This window comes from Sprattus sprattus (assembly GCF_963457725.1).
Source record: "Sprattus sprattus genome assembly, chromosome: 4".
Classification (NCBI taxonomy): domain Eukaryota; kingdom Metazoa; phylum Chordata; class Actinopteri; order Clupeiformes; family Clupeidae; genus Sprattus; species Sprattus sprattus.
The window spans coordinates 295,344-311,507 of record NC_137923.1 but is presented as its reverse complement, the minus strand read 5'-3'; the positions used below and the strand labels follow the sequence as shown (position 1 = coordinate 311,507).

The window sequence follows — 16,164 nt, the reverse complement described above, 5'->3', positions numbered from 1 at the left end:
GACCTTGGGATTAGCGTATTTTCAGTCGTCATTTATTTATGGACGATTCACCTGCTCTACCCATGACATGTATTTTCCCAAACGTTAGATTAGTGAACATCTCTCTTACTCCGCAGGTGATCCGCTGCCGAACGGAGACGTGTTGCACAACCTGCTTTGCCGAAGGAGCGGTTTTTATTACCAAGGACATCTACCCTGTTTAACATCTGCATTTTCAGAATCATCCACGTATTCATTATTGCGCAAACGTGGGTTAAACATATAATGATAATGACACCGAGTGAATAGGACTACTTACATTGCTCTGCCTTCGTAGACATTGTAAAAACAGACCGTCAGAGACGTTGTAGCTTAACCCCTGTGGGATCTATTGCCATCGGTCTCGGGAAAAGAGGAAAATATGCCTCGCTCTCAGTGGCTCTTCCAGGTTAAACCACTATCTATTGTAATGCTTTATGATTCATTTCCTGAAATACTAGCGCGATTTACTGTAATGTCACATCTTCACAGTGGCAAAGTATATCTAAGATATGATCATTGGCTTACTGAGAGAGTAACCTACATGTGTATTTTCAGAACACTTTCTGACCACAATGGTATATTCCAGCTTTCACAAATCACCATTCACAAAATCAATTTCGGCAGTTTGTCTCATATATGATAATTTTACACTTTTGTATAAATATTTCAATAAACCGACCATTCATTTCATCTAGTGAGGGATTTTATTTAGATTAAATTATGGTATGATCGTTTTTATGGAGTTATAACAATTCCAATGTTTAACAAATGTCCCACGATTTGGTGTTGTAATTGTAAAACACACACCTTTCCAACACGTGCTTTGCAAAAACAAAACACACCTCTAAAACAAACGCAACATGCTTTGTAAATACAAAACACTTCCATCAGAAGTGCAAACTCAAGTGCAAACACAAAAGCTACTTAATAACAAATCCATGGCAGGTTCCACAAATGTAAAAGTAAGAATGCAGATGAATAAGCAACATATTGCATGCCTGTATAATGGGCTTTTAGTCATTCCAATGCAAAACACCTTTACATCTGAAAAAATTCACACACAACCCTCTCAGCTTTTTTTCCTATTTTAGATCATGTGTAAACCCGTACTCCAGGCACAGAACCCAATATCAAAAGCTAGCAAACTTACACATCTGGCCATCAGGAACGGAGAAAAACTAAATCCAGAACTAGCACAGAGGAGCTAATGCACACCCCTGCTTTGTGTTACTATCAATACTGAACTTGACTCATCTCTGAAAAAAACATCATATGATTATGAACACTGTATTATGCCACTGAAGCATCTACATATGAACGTCATCACAATCAGTGGTGGGGAAGCACACAGTATGGATGCGACACTAGCTGGCTGAATATAATCAAGCAGACATAATAAGAAGGACTGAGGTGATTTGATGCCTTTAGATCAGGGGTTTTCAACCAGGGGTCTGTGGCATTGCAGGGGGTCCGCGCGATGTTGATCAGTTCACCATTAAATGTTTTTTTTATATTGATATTTTCTTTCTCAAATAAGAAAAATATGTCAATCTAAATAGTCTGAATAGCCACATGGACTGAAATATACTAATGTATACCCATATTCAGCGAAGATATTACACTGACAGGTGCAACAGTCAGAATATCTGTGCGGGGGGAGGGGGCGTGGCTAAGGGGGCGGTTACAAACACGCGCGCGCAGGTACATCAGTTGGCCGCGAATACTTTCTAGTCAGAATGGTGTTCCCTGGGACAAAACCAGTTGAAAACCTCTGCTTTACATTACAGAAAATAGTGGCATTTTGGGGTCACCAAGTCTCCAGATGTCACCCCCATGCAAACAGAATATTTGGAAGTCATGCTTGAACAAAGCCTTTGCTGTTATTTAACCCCAAATGTAAGTGCCTGGAGTTTGATAAACACTACTGGGAACACTGACTGGAATCAGGTTCTATGGTCAGATGAAACCGAATTTGAGCCTTTTGGACAACAAACACTCTAGGTGGGTTTGGCGTAAATTAAAAGGAAGGATGACTATCCTGAAGATATCCTGATCCCCACTGTTAGATATACAGTCCCTGACAAAAGTCTTGTCACTTATTCACTTTGTAGAAACAACAGCTTATAACCTGGCTTTTAATTTATCCATTGGGCTCAGAAATGGCTCATATGAAAGCTAAGACCCTCCCAAATGATGTTTAATATACTAAAATAAATTAGCTTCACTGAAGAACGATTGATCATTTAATGAACACAGAAAGGTCAGATTTTGGCAAGACAAAAGTTTTGTCGCTTACAGAGAGTAAAGTGAAAATTGAACAAATGATTTACTTAAAATACAAAAATAGGTTGCATAACATCAGTGAATTAAGTAGTGGTACTGTGAGATCCATATTTAATATCTTGTATGACTTCCATGAGCTTGAAGGACTGCATCCATGCGTTTCGACAATGATTCATACAATTTCTTGATGAAGTCATCAGGAATAGCAAAGGAAGCAGTCTTACATGCCTCCCAGAGTTCATCAAGATTCTTTCGTTTCATGCTTCCTCTTTCATTCTACCCCAGACATGCTCAATGATGTTCATGTCTGGTGACTGGGCTGGCCAGTCCTGGAGCACCTTGATCTTCTTCGCGTAGAGATGGAAGTATGCGATGGAGCACCACCCTGCTGCAAAATTAGACCCCTTCTATGGTTGGGAATGTAAGTGGTAGCTAATACTTCTTGATATTTTAGGCTATTGATATTGCCTTCCACCCTGCAAATCTCTCACACACCCCCTAACCCCAGACCATGATTTTTCCGCCACCAAACTTAACTGTTTTCTGGATGACTCTACACAGGGAACAGTTTTATGGTGTTTAAAAGTGAGACCAGTTGTTTCAGAATTGTATTGATTGGCAGGTACAAGGGTGAGACACACTGATACAGGAACATACTGAGGTACTGAACGTCATTTTTAAACAATTGTCTGATGTCTGATGGTCATTCCTTCATGTGTCTTGATATCAGTTTGATGATTACTGTTTGTCTGGCTTATGTCAGGAATCTAGAAATCAGAAAAATATAAAAATAAATGTCATAGTGCATCATATAAAGCCATGAAAGCAAAGATAAGAATGTTAGGTGAAGGTGCTTCAAACAGTATATTTTATGGAACCCTTTAGCTTAGCTGTAAAACAAATAACACGATGACATTTTCCTGAGCTCTATGTAGCTTGCGTTTTGTAGACAGCACTTGTTGAACTCGCAACCTGGGACATGGGAGGCAGGCGTGCTTATGTAGTGGCAGAACACTATAATTGTTATAAAGTGTGTGTGTGTGTGTGTGGGGGGGGGGGGTATCTACTTGGAGCATATCTTCTATGTGCAATTATGAATGAGTCTGTGTAGATTCATGAAGATTAGCCATTCACACTGGAAAATATGAAGTTTGATTGGCTGTTGGTGACCATTTTGATGAGCAACATGACAAATGAATATCGAAAGACTCTGAGTGACGTTGTTGCAGTGCCACCTTGAGGTCAATGTGTGTTATTTCATGTGCATGAGTAAGGGGTGGAGTTTCCATCCACCCAGCCAAGTTTAGTGTTTCTAGACCTTGTGGGTTTTGCTGCAAACACTTTTATATTTAAATAAATAAGAATGTTCCATGAAGAAAAGCAATCCTTATGGAAACAATAGAGCCTTGCCACACCTCCAGTGTTCCTGCCCTAGATTAATACGTTGGAAGATGGAAAGGTAGGAACACACAAGGTGTTAACAGCTTTCCTGCTTGGCCCCCAAGAATAATACAATGGAGAAACACAATTGGCGCCTACGTAGCTTGCTGATTGGCCTTCAGAACTGGAAGGAACACACCAACTCACTTCCTGACACCTTAAGAGCAAGACACTAGCACCCATGGCTTTAACCTCCTTTAGAGAAAGACACTAGCACCAATGGCTTTAGCCTCCTTTAGAGAAAGACACTAGCACCCATGGCTTTAGCCTCCTTTAGAGAAAGACACTAGCACCCATGGCTTTAGCCTCCTTTAGACACTAGCACTCATGGCTTTAGCCTCCTTTAGAGAAAGACACTAGCACCAAAGATAGCAGCATTGGAAAAAGGTGACCAGTAATCTGCACCAAGAAAGCCTGATCTCAATGGTAGCTAACCTGTTTCACCATATGTGGTTCACATACTGTATGTAATGACTTACCTGGCTAGATTTTGCTGCCTCAGAGTTGCTAAGATAACCTGTCAAGAGAAAGGTGTTTTTAAAAATCATGTTTAAATATCATGTTTAAATATCCAATGTCTGTGTGTGAATGCGTGTGTGTGTGTGTGTGTGTGTGTGTGTGTGTGTGTGTGTGTGTGTGTGTGTGTGTGTGTGTGTCTGTGTTTCTGTGTGAATGTGTGTGTGTGTGTGTGTGTGTGTGTGTGTGTGTGTGTGTGTGTGTGTGTGTGTGTGTGTGTGTCTGTGTGTCTGTGTGTGTGTATTTGTGAGTGTGTCTCACAGCCTTACTCTCATGCCCGCCAGTAATGAATCCAGGGTTGTCTTTTCCATGGATCTCTTCTGTACTCTGTCTATGACTCATAACTTCCTCTTGATAGTGGGACTCTGGGAGACAATAGAGTGAGACCACAGTAAACATGCTCACAAATGCAATTTGAACATAATATTCCATCAGTTATTAATTCAGCTGTGAAATATATGCAGCCTAAATATAGACATGAAACAAGGGCACGCCCACTATTGTGAGTTAGCCTCACCTCCCATAGACTTGAATGCAAACAGTTTTCACATTATTATTAAATAACTTTACCATCTTTCTATATTGTCTTTGTGTTTACACACTAGTAGTTGCATATTACATAATATATTGGCACTAGATAATGTTACTAGGCTAATGTATTTTTTTTTTTTTTACATTTTATTCCTATTACCTTGCTGCTATTACACCTGAACTTCCCTACAGTGATGAATACAAGTTTATCTTATCTTATCTCATCTCTCACCTTTTTTCATGTCAGGGAGCCTGTCTCTATATTCAATCATTTAATGTTCTGTCTCTATATTCAATCATTTAATGTTCTGTCTCTATAGTCAATCATTTACGGTTCTGTCTCTATATTCAATCATTTAATGTTCTGTCTCTATATGCAATCATTTAATGTTCTGTCTCTATATTCAATCATTTAATGTTCTGTCTCTATATGCAATCATTTAAGGTTCTGTCTCTATATTCAATCATTTAATGTTCTGTCTCTATATTCAATCATTTAATGTTCTGTCTCTATATGCAATCATTTAATGTTCTGTCTGTATATTCTATCATTTAATGTTCTGTCTCTATATGCAATCGTTTAATGACACAGTGAGCAGCTCAAGAACAGAGATGTACTAACAGTGAGCAGCTCAAGAACAGAGATGTACTAACTGACGTTTTTCTGGTTTTCTTTTGCAATAACAGACAATCCCGACGATCAGCAGCACTACCAGTGCCGCCACACTGAAGGTCACAGTGACAGCAATCAGCACAGTTCTGTCAGCTTGGAGAGTCTCTAGAAAGGAGAGAAATGCACAATAAAATAATTTGGATATACCTGATAGGGTCAGGTGTAAGTATAGGGTGTGGGTAATGGGTGCATGTGTTTTGTGTATTTGTGCGCTGGCCTAGAGGTCAATATGGGTGATGCGTGCAGTGGTAGTGTCTGTATGTGGGAGAGTGGGAAGGGGGTAGAGGGTGGAGGGCTGGGCTGTGCTGTGCTGGGATTAGCTGGGATGGGGGTGGGGGGAGGGGGGGGGGGAGAAGCAATTATATATTAAACACACTCTTGTAAAAATAATAGTATAAAAGGACTGGTAAAAAGTGCTAAAAAGTAAGTGCTAAAAGGTGAAGTGTTAAAAACCACACAGAAGTGAAAATATAAAAAACAAGTTAGTAAGACAGTTGATAGTTGTGTAATATCATTACACTGTTTATTAATTGCTGGTTAGCAAAGATATGTGTCGACCATTTGTATTGTAAATCTATATTAGACCAAATGATATTCTTACCTATGATTAGGAAAACACTGCTGGTTTGTGGTATGAATAGAGCAGGCACTTTGGCCAGACACTGAACTTGAGCACTGTCACTCGCTGCAACTGTCAGAGTGCTTCTGGAGTTTAGTAGGGTCCCTATAGGCTCAACAGAGGTGTTGTAGTTTCCAGTGTCCACCATTATGCCATTCACACTCCAGGATACTTGTGCTTCAGGAAACCATCCAGATGCCACACAGACAAACACGGCTTGATCGCCGTGCTTCACAGTTAAGTTGCCACCTAGAATGCTGACCGTTCCACCTTCTGAAATGAAATGGAAACGCATGTTGTAATTGTCTGTAATTAAAAGTATAAGATGCAATAATAAAAGAAACTTTATAACATTTAATCCTTTATTACAATATAAAACCATGAGTGAAATTGATTCTGCAAAAATACAAGTAAACAGCTGACAGTGAGAAACATAGTGTGGTCATAGATGAAAGATGGTGAAATGACAGTGACAGTGAAATGAGAGGCTGGGCGTAGGACTTAGCGACGTTAGCATGTTGTAGTGTGTGGGGCGACCACAATGTGTTCTATTTGTATCTGTAATTTCGCAAACAGGCCTTTTTCTGCAGTATATGTAGTTTGTGTGTTTGACCTGACATAGGAGCCAGCAGCAGGGTTTTTTTCTGTTGGCTTTGTGAACCCTTAAGGCCGAAACATGCTTCTACGACTGTGTTACGAGGTTGTTTTGTGAACCTTGTGAACTTGTGAACCTTTTACAGTTCTCCGACGGTTGGTGGATGTTTCCAAGCAATTCCCTGCCAGAACAGTAGGGGCGCAAGGTTTTTTTTCAAATCAAATCGTGACGCTGAAGAAAAGATGGCGGACCAAACTCTGTACATGGTCGTATTTGTACATAAAAGTAGTTTGTTTGCCTTTTTTTTGCTTAGATTTTTTTTAAGTTACTGAGAAATAGACACTGTGGATTGTAAAACCCCTGTTATTGTAACTGAAAAACACGTCTGAGGGGATTTGCGAGGTGTCTGAGCAAGCTATCTAATGTTAGCAGGCCAGGGAGAGGTACTCAGAGAGGGTTTGCAACGGCGGAGAGGGCTCTACGTGTCTGTGTAAAAGGTTTGACTTTAGGCTAGCACATTTGATGCATGCCTACTTGGACAGTAGTTTGTGTGGACGTCTAGTGAATATAATTCGTGTCGGAATTTATATAGTATATAGTGCCTGTCACAATCAGCATTAAGATTTCTGTGAAAAACATTCCCTTCTGAAAAGGCGTTGTCTGTCCCTTCTTAAAGGTAGAAATGTTATCAAAACATTTATAGCGTTCCTTTTTTTCCTGGTATGGCTACTGACGGCACAAATTGTAATTTTGGTAATCAATGTTTTAATTGTCATTTTGTGTTAAATGTATACTGTATATCTGTGTATGTCTAAAATACAGTCTTTGTATTGTTAGGACAGTCCAAGAAACCAGTGAAAGCAGACAGATCCAACCTTCCGTGAATGTCACAAGCTTTTATTAAAAAATTCAAACAATATACAGCCAACCATTATACAAGCGAAACATAACATGCAAAATAACTATTGTCTTTAAATGGCCTTCATAATAAATATAACTATGATATAGCATAATTAATAAAAATGGCAAAAAATCTTTTCTTTTTTAATGCAGACCATGTGGATAAACTGTTGGACCTCATCTCTGACAGGGTTTGCAGAGGAGGTGCTGAAGCTCCCTCTCTGAAGATCTCTCTGCCCAGTTTAAAAAACCTGACAAGCTGAAAGTGATAGCCGGCTACATGTCAAGGTTCAATCAAGGGCAGGTCTGAAGCCCAAAAACAGCTCCCATATTACATCTAGTCTTAAATTAAAGCTATTCAGCATATTAAGGATTGACCAATGTATGCATCAATCAACAAATGCCAGCTATACTTTGGAGACAGAGAATGCACATTTTATTGACATACAGTATATAGCCCTGTTCCTGTGGAGATGCTGACTGATGTTGAGTGACTATATTAGTATGCTAATAAAATGATGGTAGTAGATATGTCTATTAATCCATAAATGCACAGTTTCCAGTGCACTGCTTTAACTCCTGTGCCTGATATGTGTGGTTTAAGTAAGCAATCCTCTACTGTGGCTGAACAATCACACCTCACATTTTCTTGCTGAAATTCATGTCTAGTTTAAATTTGTAATCTTCCTAATCTTTTATTTTGTATTTGTTTTAAAAGTCTTTTTGCTCTGCCAGCCAAGCATTTCCTTCAGGTATGTATGATTTCAAAAATAATTCAATACACCCACCTTGAACAGACAAATGTGCTCTTATGCTCTGTATATCTGTAACATCACACGTGATTTCTCCAGAGTCCTTCCTTGTCACATTCCTGATTGTGAACTCCCATTTGTAGTTTTCATCTGTGGTGTAATTAACCGCTGTGTAACGTGATGTGTCTCCTCCAAGGACTCCATGTTTAATGGAGATTGTAAGCAACACAGTGCCATTGCGCAGCCAACTCATAACCTCCCATGGTACACTTATGCTGCAGTTATAACTGGCTGGTGATCCACGAAGTACAACTCGCTCCCTTGGCACCAGGAGCACTTCAGCTGCTACTGTGGTTGGCAGGAAAAGATTTGAATTGGACAAAAGGCAGGTACACACACACACACACACACACACACACACACACACACACACACACACACACACACACACACACACACACACACACACACACACACACACACACACACACACACACGCACGCACGCACACACACAGGCAGGTGTTCATCAGCAATGCATAGTTATCAAGAGAATATTAATACAATGGTGCATGTTGTTGCATTATTACTTTAGAAGAGCATCAGACTTTAAGGCTCCGATTCCATATTGTTTACAGCAGCGCAGTCTTGCAGTTCTAATGCATAATTATAAATCAGATTCTAGGTTCTTCTCTTCCATTCAATGTTGTTATATAAGGGGTTTTAAATGGGCCATGCACAATCAGACATTTACATTGAAAGAAAAACCCTTCAAGTAAGTTTGATTTATACCCTCTGACTGTGCAAGTGTTGTGTGGGTGGCTAACAGTTCAAATGCATACCCTGTCAAACAGCTAACACACTGACAATCAACAAATAGCCTCAGAGACCATCAAAGGGATTTGCATTACACACACACACACGCACACACACGCACACACACGCGCACGCACGCACGCACGCACGCACGCACGCACGCACGCACGCACGCACGCACGCACACACACACACACACACACACACACACACACACACACACACACACACACACAGACACACAGACACACAGACACACAGACACTCACACACACACACACACACACACACAGACACACAGACACACAGACACTCACACACACACACACACAATAATATAATCTACTGATAAAAGTTTGGAATCGCCCAGAAAACTTTTTAGATTTGACTCAATCAATTGTCAAATAAGGTGCAAAATGAGTAGAACGCGTAGTCAAGACGTTGCTGTGCCCTGTTGTGAACCACAGCCTCATACTTGTTGTTTTATTGTAGGGTTAGAATCAGGTTACATTGTTCTGTGAAGACCCTTGTAAGAGATCTTCAGATTCTTGGCATTTCTGAATAGAAAAGCCTTGATGTATGAGAACAATGAATTTCTTAAAGGCACCCAGTGCATCTTTATAGGCTTGAGAGTCGAAAAATAAACATTCAATTTCTAGTCTTTTTTACACGTAGTAAGTTTCAATAATTCCATACCATTACATATCGACATTCAAGGAGCAAAGATGAGACGTCGTTGTGTGGTGTGAACTGATAGAAAATCGTAAACAACAACGATCGACCAATCAACAAAATGGGGAGAGGCCATTTTTCCATTGACTGGAATCCTGCTTTATTTATTGGTGGCACCAATAAATAAAGATTTGGGGGAAAAATGGCGGCGATTGTTGTTGTTTACGATTTTCTATCAGTTCTCACCACACAACGACGTCTCATCTTTGCTCCTTGAATGTCGATATGTAATGGTATGGAGTTATTGAAACTTACTACGTGTAAAAAAGACTAGAAATTGAATGTTTACTTTTCGAGTCTCAAGCCTATAAAGTTGCACTGGGTGCCTTTAAGAAAAGTCTCACTGTTCTGACCATTGTTGTACTTTAATCAAATCCACAATGGCTGACAACGCCAGTTTTACAGCTTCATAGGAAAAGGGTTTTCTAATGTGAATTTAAGGATTTAGGATTAGCTAACATAATGTGCTGTTGCCAGCAGTGGTAGTCATAGTATACAACATTATTAATGGCAATGTCTACTACAATATCTATATATTTCTGGTCAATTTTATGTAACTGTAATTGAAAAAATTGTCATTGTGATGTTGTGTCTCAGTCATTCCAATCTTTTAACAGTATTTTATGTAAACGCAATGCTGGAGTGCTTCAAAATGTAGTTAAAATATAATACAACACTTACCTACGAGTGGAAAAAACAGCAACAGCTTACATTTTCTCATGTTGCACAAATCTTGAACAGAAATGATTCATATTATTCACTTGAATAGTTTAACCGTACAAGGCTTCAGTTCAGCTCCAACCACTCAGCCTTTTGGATTCCCTGGCACAAGTCACCTGTTCCTGACCATCATTTTACTAGTTTTTATTAGCCAATATTTTACTACTGTGAAATTTCTACTACAAAAAACAACTTAACCATACTGTCAACTTTGTACCATGGGCATTGTGCTTTTTCAAGGTTGATATTTAATGGCAAGACACTTCTTTAAATTCGATATATCCTGACACACAGATATGGCACCCAGGTAGAAGGTACTTGAGGCTATACGGTAGGTGTATAAATGGCTTTCTAATTCAACCTTTCGTAACCCTCAGATCAGAAAGCACTTTGTTAATGTACTAAATCAAACCAAACACAGAAGCAAAGAAAACAGCATTGTTATAATGTGTGAAAAGACGCATGTAGATAACACAGCTTTCATGTGTACCTTTCTAATCAGGCAAGAAACATCAGAGCAGGACATTTGATCTCAAATTGATTCCCGACAAATCAATCTTGACAATCGAGGTAATTCATTCTCAGAGTACATCTTAATATAACATCTTACTACAAATGTTACAAACTTAAGCAACCTGTCAAATGCAAGTACTCACCACGCATTTCGATTGAAAACTTTATTTCCACTTCACAGACTGAAAACTGATCTGGCAGTATTCTTTCTGTACGACTCCACCGTGAGGACAAAGTCCAACACCCTGTCGTCCATCTTATCTGATTAGGTGTGTGTGGGAGCCTCTCCCTCAGTGCTAATCTTTGCATATTGTTAGCACCCTATTTGTTCTAAAGGGAGAGGCCATGAGAGCAGTTATTCATGTGTCAGCTAAGGGCGACCATTCGAAACAGATTGCTTGACCTCATGACCCATCTGCTTTACTTTCAAAAGAAGAAAGAATTACATAGTCTGATTTCTTTAAAAGTATTGTTGAAATATCCTACACAAATAGGGTGTATTACCCTTTTGAAGTGTCAAATCATAATACTTTATGTTCCAGTACAAAACATCTCCAGCACTAAGTGATATTCTTGGTGGTGGTAGAAAACCATTTTGAATGCAAATAAAACACTAAATAAGTTAAGTGAGGTTTGGTTTTAAGAAGATATGACACACACCCAGGAAGTCCCCAAACAATAACACAATATCTTTTCCAGTGTATAATTAAAAATGACCATGCCAGGAAATCACCCCCTTTCCTTCTAGCTCCTCTTCTGCCTATATGTCCTCTTGTGCTGTTGTCCTCCTCTTCTCCCTATACATCCTCTTGTGCTGTTGTCCTTCTCTTCTGCCTATCCTCTTGTGCTATGTTGTCTTCTTCTCCCTATATATCATCTTGTGCTGTTGTCCCGCTCTTCTGCCTATATATCCTCTTGTCCTGTTGTCCTTCTCTTCTGCCTATCCTCTTGTGCTATGTTGTCTTCTTCTCCCTATATATCATCTTGTGCTGTTGTCCCGCTCTTCTGCCTATATATCCTCTTGTCCTGTTGTCCTTCAAGCTCCTCTTCTCCCTATAGGCCTATATTATCTTGTGCTATGTTGATGATACTGATAAAGTGGCCATATTACTTGTCATAGTCTTTGGTTGCCTGAGGTAGGCAGGGCTCATCTCCCAGTTTCTTACTTTGCCCTAATATGGGTTCATAATCTCGAGGGGCTCTCCCACCTCCAGACCCTTCCCTTACCTGGGATTGCATCCACTACCTGCCCTTACCTGGGATTGCACCCACTACCTTCACTTACCTGGGACTGCATCCACTACCTTCACTTACCTGGGACTGCATCCACTACCTTCCCTTACCTGGGATTGCATCCACTACCTTCTCTTACCTGGGACTGCATCCACTACCTTCACTTACCTGGGACTGCATCCACTACCTGCCCTTACCTGGGATTGCACCCACTACCTTCACTTACCTGGGACTGCATCCACTACCTTCACTTACCTGGGACTGCATCCACTACCTTCACTTACCTGGGACTGCATCCACTACCTTCACTTACCTGGGACTGCATCCACTACCTTCACTTACCTGGGATTGCATTCACTACCTTCACTTACCTGGGTGTACTGGAATTACCATAGATGACAGATACACTGTGTTTTTTCAACCTAGATGTCTTGAAGTCACTAATTATGGATCAATAATGATGAATAGCCTACCCAGTGGAGCAAATCCCAAGCCATTTCCCACAGGGATATTGTGCCAAACCAGGTCGGAACCAAACTACAATAAGTAAAAACTACAAAAGTAGTAAAAAATGCAATAAAAAATAATATTCACCTAGAAAACTAGAGGTTGTTCTCATGCAGTGTTGGAGCCATTTCTGCTGTTTATGATTTATTTGTGATATTTATATTGTTTGGTAATTTCTGTTATTACCTCCAGCAAGGAGGTTATGCGATCGGGTCCGTTAATTTATTTGTCCGTCTGTTTGTCTGTCTGTGGACAAGATTTCTCAGAAACTACTGGGCGGATCTTTCTGAAATTTTCACAAGAGGTGGATCTTGGTCCTGGGACATCCTCATTAAAATTTCAGGATGATCCAGATCCTTGCTGGAGGTCAGAAATCTCGGATTGCTCTTGTTTTTAAATATTGTTAGTATCGCGATCTAGGCTCTGCTGTGATGTTTGGTGTAGCCTGTGTCACGGGGTGCTTGGTGTTGGGCACGGATTGGGTGTTTAAGCCCCGCTCTTTTTGGTGATTTACCTTTACTTACAGGTAACAGGTGGTGGGTTGTTTGAATGAGTTGGCGGGTGTAGAAGGACACAGTTTTACCCTATGGTCATACTTGATCTCAGTAGGAATTCTGATTGTAATTTTCAATACACCAGAAAAGGAGACACAGTCAAAATGGTGATCAATTCAAAACCAAGGCTTTATTCTTGCATCTGTGTGCATGAAGGGAGGAGAAGGTAGCTTCACCTTCCCAGACTAGTTCAAGGAAGTCTAAGGTTCTTTTACCCAAACTGACATCACATCAGATCACTTCTCCAAAACCAACTGAAACTGAACAAGTACCTTGTCATTTCTATCAGCATGTTTGCAAACTGAAAACAATAACAACGTTATTAGCTTGAGGTCTATCTTACAATGGAGGATTAGAGAGTAGAGGTTGTGGTATGCAGAGATCTTGCTTAAAGGTCCAAGGAGCAGTCTGTGATTCTTTCCATTCTGAATATTTACACAGTCCTGGGTCTGCAAGTGCCGTATACTATTCCAACCAATCAACAATGTTTTTTACGAAAGGAAGGGAAGGGTGTACTTTGATTGGCTGTGGAGCTCAAATATCAACAACCTTTCACCTGGATTGTGGTCTTCACATTTAAGAGTAAAAGTGGCATCTTGAGGGACACTAAAACAGAGAGCTGAAATGAAGGAAACATCTGTACCCATGTCATAAAAAAGAGGGCCGTGTGTTTCAGTTAACAGACCTTTGTTTCAGGACTGGACACATTATTTAGGTCACTGCAAATATAAAATAAAACAACACAGAAATCAATAAAACAAACTCTTTAACACACATTATTGTTGTAATTATCATATCAACATGTCTATTTCTGTGAGTCAAAAAGAGAGCCAGTGAACATCCTCTTCCGCATCACATGTGTACATGGCGTTACACGTCTTTAACTGCTAGGTGAATTGAGATTGACATGCTATTAAGGCAGTTGTACACACTTAAAGTTATGCGTTACTGTATCCAATTACCCTTCATTTTTATTTTAGAGTGTGGGACTGACTGTCGACATTTTGTTTGCAGCAGATTAGCATTTTTGCAGGTTCCGGTTTTAAGAAGAAAATCCCTGAGAGAATGAATGGGGTTTTGGAAAATCGACAAAATAACACCCATGGTAGCTAAATGACTGCTTTAAATACCTCGCATACAATTATGTTCAATAAAAAGCATGTGTATGTCGTCTCTGTAGACCCGTTATATCTCTAAAATATGTCTGCTACTATCCCTCTGCTACCAGTGAAAAATAACACACTACAAGGCTAGTCACTTAGCTTAAAGCATCACCAAATACACAAGGTGATCAGAAGCTCATCATAGCTAGCTTTACCAGTCAGGGATTCTAAGTGTTCTCACAACAAGTCATCTTAAGTAAAAACATTACTTAAGGATTTGACAACCACTCTGGTGGGGGGGGAAATGTAATGTTACAACTTTAGCGCCTAAAACATTTAAGTTTCATAAGAAACCGCAGGGTGTGGGTTCGAGAGTCCCTCATGCTTCCTGAGGCAAGCAACACAATGTAGGCCATTATTTTTCTACTTTAGCATATCAGTAGCAACATCTTTATTTTAACAAGACAAGACAACAATTTATCACAAAAGACTGACTGATAACTACATTTTCACTCACCAAACTGTTTGCCTAGGTTTTCTACTGGTGTTGTCTCACTCACACCCATTTTTCCATAGGGATTTTTTCTTTGGAACCAGTTAGTGTTAAAATGCTGACACTGAAAAACTGCAAACATCCAGTCAACTTCCATTCTCTATATAGGCACGTTTTCACAGCCCTGCAACAGTCCTGAAATTCAACAGTTCCCCAGTATGTTTAGTGCCTATGAAGCTTACGGTGCAAACCCATGCCAGCGATGCGACGCGACCGAATTCCATCGCTTTGAGTGGGTGTGGTGTAGCGTGTGGAAATAGCATACAGTCCTACAATTTTCAAACCGTCAAAGACGACACCAAACAATCTCATTGGCCGCTGCCGGGAAAAATCGCTCCTCATTTGCATAAGTTTCAACATGTTCGAATTTTAATCGGTCGCGTCGCTCAGATCGCTCATCTACGTCACAATGGACTGGCTCCCGTTGAAATGCTTTGGGTTTAGAAATCGCGTCGCTCACAACGGTGGCATGGGTTTGCACCGTTAGGAGTATATTGAGATAACCCAGGCCAGCATTCTGAACAGTCTAGTTTTACCATGGTTATACTAGCTCTGCATTCCATCTGAACAGTCTAGTTTCACCATGGTTACACTAGCTCTTCATTCCATCTGAACAGTCTAGTTTCACCATGGTTATACTAGCTCTGCATTCCATCTGAACAGTCTAGTTTCACCATGGTTATACTAGCTCTGCATTCCATCTGAACAGTCTAGTTTCACCATGGTTATACTAGCTCTGCATTCCATCTGAACAGTCTAGTTTCACCATGGTTATACTAGCTCTTCATTCCATCTGAACAGTCTAGTCTAGTTCACCATGGTTATACTAGCTCTGCATTCCATCTGAACAGTCTAGTTCACCATGGTTATACTAGCTCCGCATTCCATCTGAACAGTCTAGTTTCACCATGGTTATACTAGCTCTTCATTCCATCTGAACAGTCTAGTTTCACCATGGTTACACTAGCTCTTCATTCCATCTGAACGGTCTAGTTTCACCATGGTTATACTAGCTCTGCATTCCATCTGAACAGTCTAGTTTCACCATGGTTATACTAGCTCTTCATTCCATCTGAACAGTCTAGTTTCACCATGGTTATACTA

General features: G+C 40.1%; 2 protein-coding genes across 2 annotated transcripts in view; both read right to left on the bottom strand.

Annotated features, from left to right (window-relative positions):
- The window catches only part of unc79 (unc-79 homolog, NALCN channel complex subunit), a gene marked incomplete at both ends in the record, with an annotated part of 89,038 nt that extends 88,718 nt beyond the window's left edge, over positions 1 to 320 (bottom strand). Inside the window, one exon of the mRNA XM_080837810.1 lies at positions 299 to 320. Within this exon, the coding sequence (XP_080693936.1) occupies positions 299 to 320 (22 nt within the window). The remainder of the gene's footprint in view (positions 1 to 298) is intronic.
- A 2,661-nt stretch (positions 321 to 2,981) lies between these two features.
- Positions 2,982 to 10,598, bottom strand: igsf5a (immunoglobulin superfamily, member 5a; the record flags this gene model as incomplete). Its single annotated transcript, XM_080837575.1, has 7 exons — positions 2,982 to 3,071; positions 4,224 to 4,261; positions 4,530 to 4,625; positions 5,450 to 5,569; positions 6,066 to 6,356; positions 8,367 to 8,678; positions 10,559 to 10,598. The coding sequence occupies 7 exons, from the start codon at positions 10,596 to 10,598 to the stop codon at positions 2,982 to 2,984; spliced, it is 987 nt and encodes a 328-aa protein (XP_080693701.1).
- Positions 10,599 to 16,164: the final 5,566 nt, after the last annotated feature.